Here is an 18,685-nt window from a genome sequence, read left to right on the forward strand (position 1 = left end):
CCCAGAGGCCTGGAATGGCTGGGATAACCTCCGAATAGCTTGTCATCACTGTCTGTCACTTGGAGAGCGACCATCCGATCAATGGCCAATTGTCTAGTGTTTGGGATCATCTCTACTAGGAGTCAGTGAATTTGTGGAGGAGGGCAATTGTGTATTTACTACAGAGCATCCCATTCTAGTTACTGATTTTTTAAAAAACACTTCAGCTATTAAAGGAAGTAGGTACCTTTCCCCACTGCATTACTGTTGGCTCCCCCCAAAGCCATACTTCCGTTTCTATACCCAGAGAAGTACGGGGTTAATAGCAGAGCTGATGCTGTTGTTAGGAGAAGGCTTTTGATCTATGGGACCATTCCGAGTGTAATTCCCACTCTCCCTGAGATCTCTTGTCACATTTGGCAGCCCCCTGAGTTTTGAGGACACTGGAGAAAGAGGAGCAGCCTCTATGGATTGGCGACATACCACTGCTCTGTATCCTGGGGAGAGTTTTCAATCCATGTCATGCTAAGACACGCCAGTCTTACGAGGGACTGGAGGCGGTCCTGGCTGAGGGAGTACAGGACTGGGATGCAGTGGAAGGGCAGAGGCACGAAGTTCTAAAAGACGATACGGTCACAGGTGTGCCTAAGATTAGACGGGGGTGGGGGGGGGGACTATTCCAGGTCCTTCAATCTAAGCTCCTCCATTGTTGGGTCCTGAGGCAGCAAAGGTGCAACGTCCAAGAAATAAAGTGCAACGTTCACGTACATTTGTCTCCAGCACCGAGTCAGCCCCTCCTGCCTTTCCATGTCAGAGACGATGGGAACACTTCCCTCTGCCTCTCGACCCCCCACCCCGAAATTTATGGCAACCACTTTTCATCATTACAGGAATACGGGAGGTCAGGTGCACTTTCTCCAAGAGGGAGTCACTCAGTGAATCGTTGGGCTCTAAGAGAGTTATTCCTGGTGCCTGCCCACTCGCAGGGAAGCACGACCTGCGAAACGAAACACATCACGACTAAAAGACACAGGAGAACTTTTCAACCTGCGGGTTCTGTCCCCTCCTCCAAGAACCCAGAACAAAAACAGGAGGAAACCAGGAAATGGCTACTTAACATTAGCCTGGGGCTTCCGTAACAGGACACGGAAACAGACCCCCGTCCTCTGTAAAACTGATGGCTCCCCACCCAGGGAGCATTTCAGGGATATTCATGTATTTAAAACACACTAATTGCTAGATTAGACCTATATAAAATGTTTCATTAGTATTATTTGTGTCCTACTTAATTTTTAAACCGGAAAATTCTCATCTGATGAAGTGTCGTAACGGAACTTCCTTTAATTTTGGGGGGCACATTGCATGTACCAGGCACTGTGCAGAGAATCTTAAATATTCTCCCCCTCCCCCCCAGTTAAAAAAATAGTATCATTTCCTAGCATTTAGACACAGGTTTGGGTAGAGTAGGAATGGGCTAAGGAGGTGACTTCGAAATGACAGGTGCTTTGAGGAATTTTTCATCTCCTCTGTTGGTGCTAGTGAGGCAGTTTGCCTCCAATAGAGTGGCTGTTTCAGAAGAGAGAAATCACTTGTCCCCCTGAAGTTTATCCACAATGCGGAGGATGCTCAGGGTAGGCGTATGAGTGTCTCTCATGTTTTGAAGGCTTTTGATTTGAGGAGGCGGTGGGGGGGGCGGCGGGGGACCAGTGTGAATTTCAGGACGTTAAGGAAGATAACCCTACAACCGTGCTTGCCTTCAGCAGACAGATGGCTTTGTACCTCTTACAGATCACAGTACACGTACGGCAGATGGCACCTGCCACCGCGTTCACAACGCCGGGAATAGCAACGCACACCTGATTAAACGCCACCATGGCGAATTGGGGACCGAACGCGTGATGGTTACTCCGGGAGGAGGAGGGAAACAGATACTATACAACCCTGAGTCATCACCAGGAGGAGGGGAAACGCAAACTTACATACACAGGAGTCTTCGGGATAAACTACAATGGCCGCTGTGTCATAGACAGGAGATCCACACTTAAGGTACTGAAGACATACATGTGTGAATTTATGCAGCTCTGAACAAGACCATCGAAGCCAAGGGTGAGAAGGTGTCTGTGAAATACACAAATCGACATCCAAAGATATTCTTGTAGCTCTCTGACTGAGGGCCCTTCTGGCCGTTTACTCCAGAGGTGTCTCGGAAATGGACTAGCATGAGTGAAGCACGGTTACCACGAACACACTGATTTGCTATTCTTTGGGGGAGCCTGGAGTTCTGGGGTTGGGCCTGGGCTGTGATGGAAGGCATAACAATAAAGCTGAAACGGTTGTAAAGCCAAACTTCCTAATCTCTTGCACAGGTCAATCTCACTACGGTGCGGATGCATTCTTGCTTTATTTTGTCTGTGTCAGATTTACATGCATACCATATTGCTTATTCTGTATTAGAGAAACCGTTAGGCGTTTCTGATGAGGAGATCCCATGGTGGCCTGGTCTTCATGGAATATGGAATATAGGAAATCATAACATCGCCACTGGCATCCAATGCGTCATTATTGCCAACATACCTAGCAGGCACGTCCAGGAGACTTGCCCTTTTATTGATTGGCTTTTGGTTAAGGACTCACCTATCCGGTATCTGCTGTGCTCAGCACACACCTCACAAGATTCCTTGAGTGGAAGACTATGGCCTGGAGCCATGTGCAAAAGAAACCAACGGAAAAAAAAATACCTTCCTAAATCCTCTTCCTCTTTGCAGGGCACTACTGGACATCCAACATCTACCCTCCGGAACGTTGGCCATTACGTATGTTTCCCTATAGATAAAACATTAATGGAAGGTTTTAAACATCAGATTCAATACTAGGCATTTTCTTGTACACGCGTCTATTGCTGCAGGAATTTAAAACCCTGGGGCCAGAGTACATATTATTCTTAGTTGCAGCATAAGGCATAACATGCTCCGATATATACACATCGTTGTGGCCTCTACTGTCCCTGGAACAGTAGGATGCCGTCGACCTCAGGGACGATCGGAGATAGCTGTCATTCGCTGCCTGTGACGGCAACGAGTGTTTATAAGGGTCCGAGGGGCACCTCCCAATAACCAAGCGCTGGTCTTCCCCATAGGAGTGGAGGAAAGGGTTATCGGAGGCGTGGTCCGGCAAGAGGGACTTGCTCCGTTTGCTGACCTCCAGACCCTGGGGGACAAGGGAGCCTTTGTTCCCCAAGAGTCTGCTTGAGGGGACACTACAGAGACTCCCGTACAAGTTTCCCTCCAGAAGCCGTTCCCTGTCCTTGAGGCTTATGCTCCGGGAGGGCCTGCCAAGGTCTAGCTCCCTAGGTTTGTCGACAATGTTATCGTAGGAATGCTGACGGCTAATCCTTAGCTTGTTCTTTTGGAACTGGAGGGCGCTGCTCTGAGCCCAGTCCTGCTGGTAGACCTCCTCCTGGGTGGCGGGGTTACCTGTCTCCTGGAGCATCTGGTCTTCATCGATGTCGTAGAGGTTCCCCATCCGCAGGCAGGCATCGCACTTGAAGGGAGACCTCATGGTGAAGTGGCCCGAGTAGGCGGGCAGGTTGGACAGGCAGCTCCGGCAGTGTGTGGAGGTCTGCCGGTAGCGGTCGCTGCCCTCGCTGTGAGGGGAGCTCTTGTCTTTCAAGGTGAAGTGCTTGGAGTAGAGTTTATACTGGTCGTTGTTGGGGAGCCCGTCTTCATTGTGCAGGGGGTTCCTGTTCATCGGCAGCGTGGAGTCCCCCTTGCGGAAGCTTTCGCTGTGGTCCTGGTAGGGGTCTGGGAAGTCCACGTTCTCGGGAAGGGCCAGGTTTTCGACAAACTGGGGGGGATCGAGGTGGAAGCTGGGCTCCTTCTCGCCATCGATGGTGTAGATTTTGTCCCTGGGGGAGCTCGCTTTGGTTTTCAGGTAGGAGCGCTCGACCTCGCTGCAGTCCTTGGGGTATTTGGAGGCCATCGACCTTTTGAAGTTGTCCTTGGCTTTGTGGTTCTTACTGTTGTCAGGCTCCCGGTGGCAGGTGGCCCGGCTTGAAGTTTCTGAGATGTCCGAGTGGGCCACCTCTTCTGGAAGGTACCGAGGACTCTTTAGGGAGTGGGTCCTGTTCTCCACTGTTCCCTCATCTCTCTGGGAGACTGGGTTCTGGTTGAGCGAATCTTGGCGTAGAGAATCCATGGATTTCTTCCAAAGCTGCCGGGGCCTGGAGTTCCCTTTGGGTTCCGTGCTCACGGCCACCTCTACCGTGTTAGGGTTGGACTCGTTGAGGGTCAGTGGGTGCTGTCCCTGGAACACGTAGTTATTGAGGTTATCTTTGTGCCTGTTGGCCACAAAGGTTTGGAGTTCATTCATGTTGTCCCCAAAAATGCTGTCTTTCCCCTGAAAGGACCTGTTGTCTGAGTAGATCAGATTTCCCTTATCCGAAACCATGTCCATGATGAGGGAGCCTCTTTGGATGAAGTCAGCAGCTCTTTTGGGGGAATCCATCCTTGAGGAGTTCACGTTGGACATGTTGGAAATGTTTTTGGCTGATCGAAGGAGTTTTAACATGTTGCTCTGGGACCCGGTCAGATTGAAGTCCGGAGACTTCTTCTTTTCCTCAATGTGCACTCCGTGAATGCAGCTGTAAATGCCCTGTGGGGAGTAACACAAAACACTGTCAGCTGCAGCTGGGCATGAACCCACTTCACACTTGAGCTTGACCTGCAAAGGGGAGCCATGTCCTTCTTGCAGGAGCCCTGGAGGAACAGTGAAATCCAATCTGAATCCTGACAATGTTTCTGAAATGTATGAGGCCAGTGGTGAAGCGTCAGGCTGATCTTGTCTCTCTGATCCAAGAGCATCTGACACTTTTGCAAATAGTCACACGTGGAGTTTGAGAAAAAATATCACCTAACCCTCATACAACTGTAAGGATCACAGGACCTTCAAATTGTCACATAAGTATTCAATTGGCCTTCCCAACACCTGGGTCACCAACTCATACTTTTATTAAAGCCTCCCAGGACCATCTTTGGACTTTGGATACCAGAGAGTCAGTTATTGGCAAACTAACTCAGCATAAAAGGACCACCTTTTGGGGAATTACGCCTATCCACACACTGAAGCTATCAATCAAGGCATGAGACCCAGTATTTATCTGAAGAAAATGAAAATTCTAATTCAAAAAGATATATGCCTCCCAATGTTCATTGCTGCATTATTTACAGTAGCCAGGATAGGGATGCAACTGAAGAGTCCATCATGAGATAAACAGAAAAGAAGATGTGGTATACACACAAACACACAGTGGAATATTACTCAGCCCTAAAAATAGAATGAAATCTTATAATTTGTGACAACATGGATAGACCTAGAGGGTGCTATGCTATGTAAGATAAGTCAGACAGAGAAAGACAAATACCATCTGATTTCACTTATATGTGAAATCTAAAAAACAAAACAAATGAACAAACATAACAAAACAAAAGAAGACTCATAGAAAACAAACTGGTAGTTGCAGACGGGAGGGGGTTAGACGGATGGGAGAAATAGGTAAAGAGCATTAAGAAGTAAAAACTTCCAGTTATAAGATACAATGTACAGTTTAGGAAATAGAGTTGATAACACTCTAATAACTTTGTGTGGTGACAGATGGTAACTACACTTATTGTGGTGATTATTTCATAGTGTATAAAAATATTGAATCTCTCAATATACCCAAAGTATAATATTGTAAGTCAATTATACTTCAATTTAAAAAAGTAGAACACCCTGGTGTGATTCTGTCCTGCGCGGCTGTTCTCTGGAACAGTGGTGGTTTATCTCCAGTCCATCTTCTCTCCACCTAAGTGCGTGCCACCAACTCATGGAAGATTTGATGGACATGGACATGAGCCCCCTGAGGCCTCAGAACTACCTTTTCAGTTATGAACTAAAGGCCAACAAAGATGATCACTTTAAGGTGGATAATGATGAAAATGTGCACCAATTATCTTTAAGAACGGTCAGTTTAGGGGCTGGTGCAAAGGATGAATTGCACATTGTTGAAGCAGAGGCAATGAATTATGAAGGCAGTCCAATTAAAGTAACACTGGCGACTTTGAAAATGTCTTACAGCCAACAGTTTCTCTTGGGAGCTTTGAAATAACACCACCTGTGGTCTTACGGCTGAAGTGTGGTTCAGGGCCTGTGCATATTAGTAGCTGTGGAGGAAGATGCAGAGTCAGAAGATGAAGAGGAGGAGGATGTGAAACTCCTAAGTATATCTGGAAAGCACTCTGCCCCTGGGAGTGGTAGCAAGTTTCCACAGAAAAAAGTAAAACTTGCTGCTGATGAAGATGAATATGATGATGATGATGATGATGATTTTGATGATGAGGAAGATGAAGAAAAAGCTCCAGTAAAGAAATCTATACAAGATACTCCAGCCAAAAACACACAAAAATCAAACCAGAATGGAAAAGACTCAAAACCATCAACCCCAAGATCAAAAGGTCAAGAATCCTTCAAAAAAAAAAAAAAAACAGGAAAAAACTCCTAAAACACCAAAAGGACCTAGTTCTGTAGAAGACATTAAAGCAAAAATGCAAGCAAGTATAAAAAAAGGTGGTTCTCTTCCCAAAGTGGAAGCCAAGTTCATCAATTATGTGAAGAATTGTTTCTGGATGACTGACCAAGAGGCTATTCAAGATCTCTGGCAGGGGAGGAAGTCTCTTTAAGAAAATAGTTTGAACAGTTTGTTAAATTTTTCCGTCTTATTTCATTTCTGTAACAGTTGATACCTGGCTGTCCTTTTTCTAACGCAGAGTGAGAACTTTCCCTACCGTGTCTGATGAATGTTGTTCAGGTTTCCTTGCCAAGAATGTGTTGTCCAAAATGCCTGTTTAGTTTTTAAAGATGGAACTCCACCCTTTGCTTGGTTTTAAGTATGTATGGAATGTTATGATAGGACTATAGTAGTAGTGGTGGTCAGACAAACGGAAATGGTGGGGAGACAAAAATATACATGTGAAATAAACTATTTTTTAAAAAATGTGGAACAGTCTCTTCCCTGCCCCCCCACACAAAAAAGAAGACATGAGACCCACATGTGGTCAACCATTCATTTTTGGAGGGACAGACACAGATGGTGGGACACAGAGACCTGGTAGAGTTTGAACCCCTGGAGCTCCCTTCTTGGACTCCTCACTTAACCACCTATATTATATCTTCTTTGTGCTTGTGTTTGGAGAGTTTGGTCAGCATAGTTAAAAGTCCGTTTTAGTTTCTAGGAAGAGTGGAGACTCCTGGTGACACAGGGATGCTGCATTTAGATCCATCCAGGGAACCGAGTGACTCAGTAAGCATCCCATCCATAGGTCTCTCGTTTTCCACTCCACCTTGTTCCTTTGTTAAAAATAGCTGTTTACTTTTGCTTAAAAGTAACTCAGAGGAAGACTGTTCTACAATAGTCGGTGAAAGAGTGCCAGCGGCCTTGTGACTTGTGCCCCTCCCTTCCCCATTCCTGCCCCCAGATTTTGACTGTGGCGCCCAAAGGGAACAATCAGATCCAGGCTGCAGGATGTGACCTGGTCCTCCCCAGACTGACAGGGATCCGGCCCAAGAAGGGGCTTGTAAAATGGACATGGTAGCTCCTGCTAACTTTGGCATAAACTAGTGGGAAGTATATGTGAGGAAGTGTGGACAGCAGCTCCATCGGGTCCCCACTGTGGGGACACGCTGAACCTGCAGGGATGCTCACATAACTGTGACAGCCTCAGCCCGTGTGCACTGCTGCATTTTCCTGTGGTTTTCTAGAGACAGTCTCCCTTCCTTCAAGGAACAGTAAACAGAAAAGCCTACTAGCTGTGCATTTGAGCATCTCTTTCTCTGACCGTCTCAGCCACAGGCTGCAGGGTGAAGGCTCTCCAAGACCAAGGCCCTAGCATCATACCCTTCCTACCTTCCTGCAGTCTTCCCTCTAGTCTCCATCCCTTCCCCGCCAAAAAGCAATGTCTCCTCATTGCTTCCAGGGTTGCTGGACATCGAAATCATGCAATACATACACCATGTATTTCACATAGCACAGTGCGTCCGAACCTTTTATGCTAACGTATGCCTTCCCTGCCCAGTTTAGTAATGTAATAATCTCCTACCGTGACCGAGAGGGCTTCTGCTACCATGGGTAAAACTCAGTGTGTCTCCTACGTGTCTGAATCAGCCATGATCGGTGCCTTGTCTTCCTACTGTTAGTACTATGGAAACATTAGTCCTTAAATGGTTTTTCTAACTTTGCAACTTGGTTTTAATGAGACCCCCTTATTAAAGAGATTTTGAGACCTTCCCTCCACCCTTCGCCGTCAGAGCAGTGTGCTCCCGCCTGCCCGGCTGAGCTGGTTGTGTCTGTATTTGCAGGAGGCCCACAGAAGTGGTCGGGCTGCCGAGCTATGTGTCAGGAGCTGGGACGATGGCTGCTGACTGCTTTTCCTCATCCCTGGTTTCCCCTGGGACTCACAGGACACACCTAAGGCAGTTCCCAGGTACTGACCTGCCTGGGGGAGCCTTGGGAAGGAGTCAACGTGAGGGACCCAGCCCGTACCCCCGTTTTGGATGGTCTGGATGACAGCGTTCTCCAGCTAAGCTGACTCACCTTCCAGCTGGGCTGATGAGGAGGTGGGGTGCATATTACAGAAGGATGGGAAGAGCCAGACACCTGGAACCCACTGGAAATGAACACACTTCCATCCTTTATTAGCTCTGTGACTTTGGATAAGCCACTACACCCTCTTTGAGCCTCAAGTTCCACATCTGTAAAATGGGAATCCTACACTTTAAGGTGGATGTGAGGGTGAGATTTGAGAATGCAAGCAATGCACCCTACGCAGAACAGGCTTCGCAAACATGAGCGGGAGAGCTGCTCGGTCACCCCGATGTGCCCTTCTCACTCGTCCCCTCCCCTCTCTCTCCTTTTTCACTAGCACAAGCTCACAGTGCCCATTTGGTTGATGCTGGAGGAAATGCATGCTACTCTTTGCTACTGAAAATGTACTGCAGCTTTCTGGTTAGATAAGCTGGCCAGACCCTCCCTGGGGAGCCACGTTCCTGGGCCGGAGCTCCGTTCTTCCCTGCAGAGGTCTCTCTCTCTCTTTTCTCCCCTCTATTATTCATAGATTCCAGTTTCCTTTCATGAGTCGTGGAAATGAGATGCCCTCTCGGCCCCACAGCGGGCTGGGAAGAAATTAGCCTTGACAACTCGACGTGCTGTTCCAATTTGCTCTGCTCCCCTCCCACCCTCATCCCAGAGGGGCTCTGACCTCTCAGAACATTCTCGATGGGGCCTGAGCTCCACTGTTGGTTCCTTACCGCCTGGGCCTGATCCCCGAAGTGTCTGCTATGGTCCACATGTTTCTGTCTCCACCCACCCCCAATTCGTATGTTGTGACCCCAGCCCCCAAAGGTGATGGAATTAGCAGTAGTGAGCTGCTTAGGCCGTGAGGTCCAAGGTGGTGAGGTCCAAGCAGCCCGCATGAATGGGATGAGTGCTCTCATAAAAGAGACCCTACAGGGCTCCCTCATCTCCTCCACACAAGGAGAGGCTGCGAGCCGGAAGAGGGTCCTCCCCCGACCACGCTGCCTCCCTGATCTCGGACTTCCGGCCTCCAGAACTACGTGCCATTCATTTCTGTTGTCGATAAAGCCACCTGGCCTGTGGTCTTTTGTTACAGCAGCAGCCTGGACGGATGAAGGAGGGATCTGACTTCTATCTATGGGTCCTGATGGTGGTTACCACACTCTCCTCTGAGCACATGGGGAAGGTGGCACGGTCTCCGTCTCCCTGCTCTCTGGCTTTGCTACGTCTCCCATTCCTCATGTCTCAGGAGACAACTGAGTGGTTCTTTTTGTTGGTGGCAGTGAATAGTTTTTTTCAACATGAGAGGGACAGCATTTTGGAGACAAAACAAAAGTTAAGAGTGCCCCACAGAGGGATGTTTGTCAATCGCAACAGACCAAGGCCACAGCTGCAGGAGAAGCTTGGTTCTAATGTCAGATAAATGCCTCTGAGCTCCAGCCTCCAGCCTTGGCTGTGCCAGGAGGGCAGGTGTCTCAGGCTTGTATTTGTGTCTCATTATTCAGGAGCTTCCCGAGGGACGCTGAGCCCATGAGGTGGGCTGCGTGTGCCTGCTACGTGGCCATAGCTTTAGGGCTCATGGCTGGATGTTCAATGTGCTAACAGGAGAACTGGGCAGGAAGAGACCTGCCTTATGTGCAGAAAAATCTGCCTTGAGATAGGAGGGAGTTTCAGAGCATCCTGGACCAACATCCCTTAGACAAAGAACTTAAACACTGAAATTAAAGTATGAGACTCAGCCCGGCATAAACATAAGTTCCCCCTTTTATGCCTTTTTTTTTTTTTTTTTTTTGCCAGAGATCCTGGCTCTCTGAAACAGAGAAGTGTCCTATTGTTTCAAGGAAACATAAGGTGAAGCCAAAAGGGTCCCATTCTAACCTTCTGGGCCTCAGATTCTCCATCCAAAGGATGGGTGTGATCATATCACCCTCACAGGGGTTTGTGAGGATCAGAGAAACATCCCTGGCCCAGGCCCTTCTTCCCACGCCAGGCAAAATTCATTGTGTCCTTGGGATCTTGCATTTGTATGAAAGTAGATTCTCTGCTTGGGGATTTCCCACTGAAACTTTTGTGCAAGAAAATGGTTGTGTGTGCACAATGCAGACACTTCAGTTTTGTGTGTCCTCTGTGCTGTGTAAGTACTCATGGAAGGTGGCCCACGTGTGATGTGCACATAAGACAAGCTGCAGAGGCATGTGGTGGCCCTTGACCAGAAAGGGGGGCACATTTTTTAGCAAGACAGAAGCCCTACTATGCACAAGATCAGGGCTCAAACCATTCTGAGTTCCCCTAATAAATAAGAGAATGGGAAAGTGTATTAAGTATGAGGTCTTCCTCCGCACACGTATCAGGCTGCACTTACTTCACAAACAAATACTATCTGGGGAGAAAGGAGGGGCCAGTGCTCAAGTAGGGCTTCCTGCAGCCTTTAAGGATATAGGAGTGATGGTGGCCGGGGGTTCCCAAAGGGCACAGAAGTCCCTGCAGTGCTCCCATGGGACATGAGGGTCCTCTCTCCCCTAGGGAAGGGGAGACAGAAGTGCGAGGTCCAGCTTGTCGAGGCACGACACAGCGATGCTGCGACCAGGTCCCCCTGCACTCCCGCCCTGCAGGATGCTTGGAACCAGAGTGAGGGGTTTAGTCCATTTCTCATAATGACAGTCCCTAATGGTATCTCAGACAGAGGAAATGCTCTTCCCGAAGCAAGCAGGATTTACCAGGAAAGGCAACACTGTGTGTTTGCTCATGGTAATCCCAGAATCATTTGGGTACGGAAAGCCTTTAGTAACTGGCGGGGAGAATTAGCTTCAAGTTGGCTTAATACCTACCTATACGCATGCATGTTAATTTTAAGCAATCTGCGTGTTTAGACGCCATCAAACTAATTAGGAAATAAGGATTTGCATAGAACCCAGGTTTAGAGTGCCCCTGAACGGAGAAAATAAACCCTCCTGACTAAGCCCAGGAGTACCTTCTGGATCTCTTACCACCACCAAATGCCAAGAATGCACAAATTCCTTTTTAAATGATTATTCTGTCTTCCCAGTAAACATTGGCATATAAAGCTAGGTGTTACTAACCAAATATTTTTCATAATATTTCAAATCCTAATTCATTAAACTCTTTCCAGTGTAAAAAAAATTAGGGGGAGCAGAGCTCAGTGGTAGAGCACATGCTTAACATGCATGAGGTCATGGGTTCGATCCCCAGCACCTCCATTAGAGGGGGGAAAAGCAAAAAAAAAAAAAAAAAAAGAAAAGTAAATGAGAAGTAGGGAAGACTTTTTTTAAGAGTAAAAAAATTCTAGGGTGAGTAAATGGGAGAAATGGGTAGATAAATGGATAGAGGGACGGATGGATGGATGGATGGATAGATGACTGACTGACTGATTGACAAGTAGACAGGTAATGTTTACTGTGTTAGAAGATGAGTGAATGATATGTATGTATGTGCTTTTATTGTGATGCAAGAAAGGGACTCGCTTGCTTTGAACAGGTAAACACATATGACATGAGTCGTGTGCACATGCACGTTGTGTGGCCCCATCTGTATCACATCACTCGTGTTGCCTGTACTCGATGTCTGTTGCTTGTGTAAGAGGGTAGCCTCCGGATTTAACTACACCTAGAGTCAAATCCTGGTGCCACCAAGGCCACGCGGCTTTGGGTACTTCCTCTCATCTCAGCCCTTTGATTCCGCCATCTGCGACCTGGGTCAGCATCAGTACCTGCCCGTGTTTCACTGCAGGCTCTGTTGCATCACACACGCTCCTGTGATTTGGTAGATGCACACACACACACACACACACACAACATGGCTTTGCATGTAGGTTCCGTTTTGTCACATGTGGTCTGTTGGAACGCATGCAAACATCGTGACCTCCTGCACAGGAATTGTAATGGTGTGTAGCAAATCTGGGGGCTTGTGAGGGAGGCCACAGACTGGCTGTGTTTGGCCCAGATGGTGTTTTGATGTTTTTCTGTTTTTCAATGGAATTAGTTACGAATATTTAAAAATGGAAAGGTTTCATATATAACCAGGTGACCAATTTCTCTTTTGCAAACTGTAGGACCTGATAAGACTGCATGCCCTGCAGTCTTTATGCCGGCACCCCTCTAAGAGGATACTCAGCAGGAGCTGAGGACGGCTGCCCCCTTTAGGTGTGGAGGGTATTACGCAATGCGTCACGGTCCTCAGCATCCTCCACCGTTCCCTTGACACCCAGGTTCAGCTGCTGGTTTTCATTTCACCTGTGCTACTTCCCTCCCGCCCGGTCTGCCTTACCCATCCCCCCTCCCTCTCTGGCTCGCACAGTCATCTGGCTTAGGAACACACAGAATCTGGCTGCCCTTCCAACAAGTCCAGGAAGGGGTGAGGAGTGAGGGGAGGATGTGCAGCCCCTTTCCCCCCTCCAGGAGTCAAGAATCCCTGACTCTCTGAGAGCCCCATGCTTTTCTGGACCTGCACGCCACAGAGGGAAGCGTCTGCCCGGGGTACTGACCCTGCTGATGGAGAAGAGCAGGCCTGGCCGGTCGGAGCACACGCCCGTGAAGCAGAAGCGCAGCTTCCAGTAGAAGAGGTGCTCCCAGATGAAGGTGATGAGGCTGAGGGCCATGGCGGCCGCCAGCATGTAGAAGACGCCCGCCATGTTGTCAACGTCCAGCTGGCTGCTCATCACCTCGTTCTTCTCGTTGTGGCAGATCCCGGTGAGCCACAGGGTCTCCAGCTCCTCCATCTCACCTGGACAGGAGACAAGAGCCACAGGCAGTGAGGGGCGGGGCAGGCACGGGGGGGGGGGAGGCGGATGCCCCTGTGTTCGGTGCCACCTCGAGGCAAGTGGACTGGTCTGCGTGCACTCCCTTGCTGGGTGAAGATGAGGATAACAGTATTACGCAGGATCGGAGGATGAGATGAGATCATGGGTAGGGAGAAGTTGGCACATCCCTGGTTTTCTTTTTTTGGTCATAATTATTATGTTCTTCCCACCCTGCTTTCCTCTATCCCCACCCCCAACATCTACCCAAGCCTAGAACTGGACACGGGATAAACTGGCAGCAGGTTATTTAGAAAGACTCACATTCCAATTATGACTTCATCATTTACTAGCTGTGTGACTTCAGAGCCACAGTTACCCAGTCTGTGAAATGGGTATAATGATAGTGTATACTTCCCTGAGTTCTAGGGAGGACACATGCACAATTCCTAAATGCAGTGCCTGGCTCATGCTGAGTTCTCCTAAGTAAGAGCCGTTGTGAAGGAAGTGCCTAGCAAAGTGCCTGGTACACGGTCGTTTTCAAATATACTAGCTGCTTCTTTCCTCTTCCTTTAGAACATTCAGGATTACTCCTAAAAGTCACCTCAAACAGTGCACTTAGGGCACAAAGTGTTCATTGGAAAGAAATGTCCCCATTGGCTCCGAATGGCCCCTTGCAAACTAAATACCTCCCCACTTCGGCAGGCAATTAAAGAAGCAGGTGGATTTTCAATGGGGAAAAAAAAGTAGGCATGGTTGGTGTTATTTTGTCTCTCTTTTACATGCATTCTATCCAGTTGCCATTTAAGAGGAAATTCTTTGGTCTAAATGTCTAGCAATTATGCTGTCTAGCAATTCACTGAACTACAGCACTTAAGAGTATGATTCAGCCTTTAACAATTATCCTTCAAGAACAGTGAAAATCAAGAAAAATGCAGATAACGTTAAATGAATAGTGTGACTACACTGTACACACATATAATCTCTAAGATGATATAAAGGATAGAGGTATGGGATTAAGAGATAGAAACCACTATGTATAAAATATATGAAAACAAGGCTATACTGCACATCACAGGGAAATACAGACATTATTTTGTAGTAACTTTAAGCAGAGTGTGATCTATAAAAGTATTGAATCTCAATGTTGTACACCTTAAACGAATATAACATTGTACTCCAACTATACTTCAACTATACTCAAGATGTTTGATTTTCTTTTGAAGAGATTAATCATAATTATTGCTTTCACACTGCTCTCTTTTTTCAGTTATGTGAAATTTGTGTGTATTTCTTTTGATTTGTTGTCACTCTTGAATGATTTGGCTGGACATAGAAATTTAAGGTGACAATTATTTTTCCTTGACCTTTTGAAGATGTGATTAAGTGTCCTTCCGATCTAGATTGTAATTGTTGAGAAGTCAGCTCATAATCTATTTGCCATTACTGTGCAATCTATTTTTTTTCTAATCGCTTTTGAGAATTTCATTTTGTCTCTGGTGTGGGATCTAGGTGTGGACCCCACCTAGGTTTGTTCTTCTCTGGACTCAGTGTGACTTTTTTCAACCTGATAACTCGTAACTTTAATTCTGGAAAAGTTTCACCCATTGTTGCTTTGACTATTAACTCTCCTCATCTTATTAAATTAATAGACTTCATTTTTTAGAATAGTTTTAGATTTAGAGAAAAACTGAGCAGAAAGTACAGAGAGTTCCCATATACTCCCTCTTCCCGTATCCCTTAGTTTTCCCTACTAACATCTGGCATTGGTGTGGTATATTTTTATAATTTATGAACCAAAGACATTATTATTAACTAAAGCCCATCGTTGACATTAGGGTTCAATCTTTGTGCTGTACAGTCCTGTGCAGCGTTTTGCCAATGCTTAATGTCATGTGTCCACCGTTACAGTATCATACAGAATAGTTTCACTGCCCTAAAAATCCCCCGTGCTCCAACTCTTTATTCCTCCCCACCCTGCATGCCAACCCCTGGCGACCACTGACCTTTTAACTGTCTCTATAGTTTTGCCTTTTCCAGAACATCATATAGCTGGGAACATATAGTCTATAGCCTATTCAGACTACTTTCTCTTAACAAGATGCATTTAAGGTTCCTCTGTATTTTTCCATGGCTTGCTAGATCTTTTCCTTTTATCACTGAACCATATTCCATTGCATGGATGTGTGTTTTGTTTACCCATTCACCTATTGAAGGACAGCACGGTTGCTTCCACCATGGGGTAATTATGACTAAAGCTTCTATAAACATTCATGTGCAGGTTTTTGTGCAGATGTAAGTTTTTGGCTCATTTGGGCAAGCACCTAGGGGCATCATTGCTGGATTGTGTGATAAGCCTGTGTTTAACCTGTAGGAACATGCCAACAGTCTTCCAAAGTGACTGTACCATTTTACATTTTCACCAGCAAAGAACGAGGTTCCTGTTCACATGACACAGCCTCACCAGCACTGGTTAGTGTGGTCAGTGCTTTGGATTTTGACCATTCCAATCAGGTGTGTACTGGTATCACGTTGTTTTCATTTCCCTAATGACACATGATAATCCTGTCTTGTTTTTTCCTTCTGAAAATTTTGTTAAAAATATTCTAGACCTTCTCATTCTATCCTCTAGGTTATTAACCTTGTTTTCATATTTTCCATTCCTTTATTGTTCTGCCCTGTAGTTATATGAGTCCCACAGATCTATTTTCCAGCTCATTTATTCCTTCATTAGTAATATTTGGCTTTATGTTTTAATTTTTAATCTATTTTAATTGTGACATTCATCTGGCTCTTTTAAAATTCTACTTTTTTTAAAATCATAAATCATTACACTCTTCTAATTTTTAAAACTTTTATACATTTAATAATTTCAAACCTCCAGTCTCTCTGATTACTCTCAGCCCTGCACCCTCTCCCTGCTATCTTATTTCTTGGGATTCTCATTCTTCTGTTTGCTGCGTGTGCTGACTCTCATGGTGGATCACTTCCTTGTGATATTTGTAACTTTTGATTATGAGCTAATCTTCAGCAGAGCTATTTGCCCCCCCCAAACCTCCTGGAACTCCCAAGCATACTGAGCTACAGAAACGTCCCTACAGAGAGGTTCTGGGCTTATTTCTGCCATGGCTCCAGGGGCTTTCAATGTACCAGTTTTTGTATAAAATAAATTTTACTATCATTACTGCACCATTTAAGTAATATACGTTTAGACCTCCATGCTCATTTGGGTTTTAATTTCCCACTCAGCTTCAAATGAACGGCAAGCTCCTTATACTTCCTTTGTGTTGATGGACAGATTTTTCTAATCTCCTTTTCATGTCCTCATTGACTATCTACAGCAGATTTATGCAGTGGTATCATTTTCCTCTCTCCTTGCACAGTTTAGGGGCCCCATGTGGATGTTAAAGCCCCAGGCTCCAGCCCTACTGCCTCCATTCCCATAGGAACCTCAGCTGAAACACACCACGAGAATATCCCAGTCCCCTCTGTTTCTGGCACCTAAGGATTTCTTGGTTGTGCGTTGTGCATGCACGTGTGTGCATACACGCCTATAATCCTGTATTTGTATGTGTTTGTAGCATGAAGGGGTCCCACAGTCTAGTTTTCCATTGTACCACCGCCATATATACATGTATAACTTTTTTAATCACAATTTTTTAAAAGTGTACATGATTATGGAGGAAAAAAATAGAAATCACATCCTCTTATAAATTCTTCACCCACAAGGAAGGGTGCTAGTACAAGCAGAGAGATGAGAAGGGATATCTTGATTTCAATTCCTTTCCTTTCAACAGCCTTCAGTGCTTTCACACAGTCACAAATGTCATGCGACACTCGGTAATTTTATCTCACTACCCACCCAACACCACCATTAACTCGTCCAAAGTCCTCTGCCCACCATGTACTTTAAGATTTGCATTATTGCTTCCTCCTGTCCCCCAAACATCAATGCCATCCCTTCGAAAATACTACGTGCTGTTGACTTTCTCCCTCCTTTTGGAGTTGGCGAGGTCTCAAAAACGGGTCTTCTCACCATGATTTGCCAAATTCCCAGCACGTCTTACTTTTGGTGTTGTCCCAAAGACAGCCAGCTTTGTATGCCTGTAACAGGGTCAGTCTCACTAGAAGTAACATCATTTTGATCCTTTTCAGGATGTAAATACAAGGATTTTTTTTCCTCTGCCCTTTGCCCAAACATCTTTCTCTGAAGTAGGTCAACTTGGTAAACCAGACCCACATCCCGAAAGGAGAACAAACGCACATTTCTCAATACCAGTTACAACCTGTTCCAATCATTTCCTGGTCATTCATTTCCTGCCTTGTGGCCTTCTCCTACTTGGGCACTGAACTGTAGTTCAAATGCTTTCTAATTTCGTTTTTAATTTACTCAAGCATATTGTAATTTCCTTGCGGGAGATCAGGGACTATGTTTCATGATTTTGATATTTCTCAGGGCCTGCGGCATGTAGTAAGCATTGGATCTATATTTTCTGTTTCTGTTTCTTTCCTTACATCTCCAGGCTTAAATCGGGCAGCATTGCAGAAAATGGTCAGATCTGTTGGGTGAGTTTTTCTGCCGCATAAATAGAGGAAATGCAGAGCAAAAGGGAACTTGCAGAGGGCTTGAGCGTAAAAGGCTGAGAAGTATGAACGTCTTTAGCTAGGGTTAAGCAGCAAATGTCGTTTGGAATAATGTTCATTCCATGTCAGTTTCTCCCATTACAAACAGGCCATGATCTTTGTCAATGTGATCTTAGGAGCTGGAACCAGTAAAGGGGACAATTAAACGTCTTTCCTGAAGCAGACTTACTCTTGCTGGGAAGACAAAAGCTAAAGGTTCTCTGGGAAGCCGAGGGAGCCTGGACAGCTTTGGGTTTGCAGCCAGGGCTGTGCTGTCTTCTTCTCGCACCTGAGAGAGCTGGTCCTGCATAATGCTGAAAGATCTCTCCCTCTCTGTTTATACCTCTAATGACCAGAAGCTCATGTGCACTTGAAAATGCCTTTGCATCCACGGAAGTCATGTCTGTTCAAAAGTTCCTCCTATATCTGCTTCAGGGGAGAAGACATTGCCAGCCACGTGTATCTGGTCTCTGAGTTCTGCATACCACCCAAAGGAAGGCTGTGAAGTCCTGCATAGAGAGCAGGGCATCAGAGTTTTCTCCCTTCCCAATGTTGCTAGTTAAAAAGCAGAGTGGTGGTGCTTCAAAAGGCAGGGGCCAGAAAGATATAAAATCTAAATGGGAACAGACGAGTTATGCTGTGTCTGAGACTTGCTTCTATCAGCTGCTTAGATGATGCTGCACGAGGCTGCATGAAATGTACGGGGGAGGGGGCAGACCAAAGGT

At 46.2% G+C, this 18,685-nt stretch overlaps 1 protein-coding gene and 1 pseudogene across 1 annotated transcript in view; one reads left to right on the top strand and one right to left on the bottom strand.

Annotated features, from left to right (window-relative positions):
* Positions 1-233: 233 nt before the first annotated feature.
* The window catches only part of GRIN2A (glutamate ionotropic receptor NMDA type subunit 2A), a 130,308-nt gene continuing 111,856 nt past the window's right edge, over positions 234-18,685 (bottom strand). Inside the window, exons 10-11 of the mRNA XM_032460747.1 lie at positions 13,086-13,324; positions 234-4,629 (exon numbers count right to left, since the gene is read on the bottom strand). Coding sequence (XP_032316638.1) covers positions 2,830-4,629; positions 13,086-13,324 — 2,039 coding nt within the window. The 3' untranslated portion in view covers positions 234-2,829. The remainder of the gene's footprint in view (positions 4,630-13,085; positions 13,325-18,685) is intronic.
* LOC102503537 lies at positions 5,808-6,961 on the top strand (annotated as a pseudogene).

Source organism: Camelus ferus, chromosome 18 (assembly GCF_009834535.1).
Source record: "Camelus ferus isolate YT-003-E chromosome 18, BCGSAC_Cfer_1.0, whole genome shotgun sequence".
NCBI lineage: Eukaryota > Metazoa > Chordata > Mammalia > Artiodactyla > Camelidae > Camelus > Camelus ferus.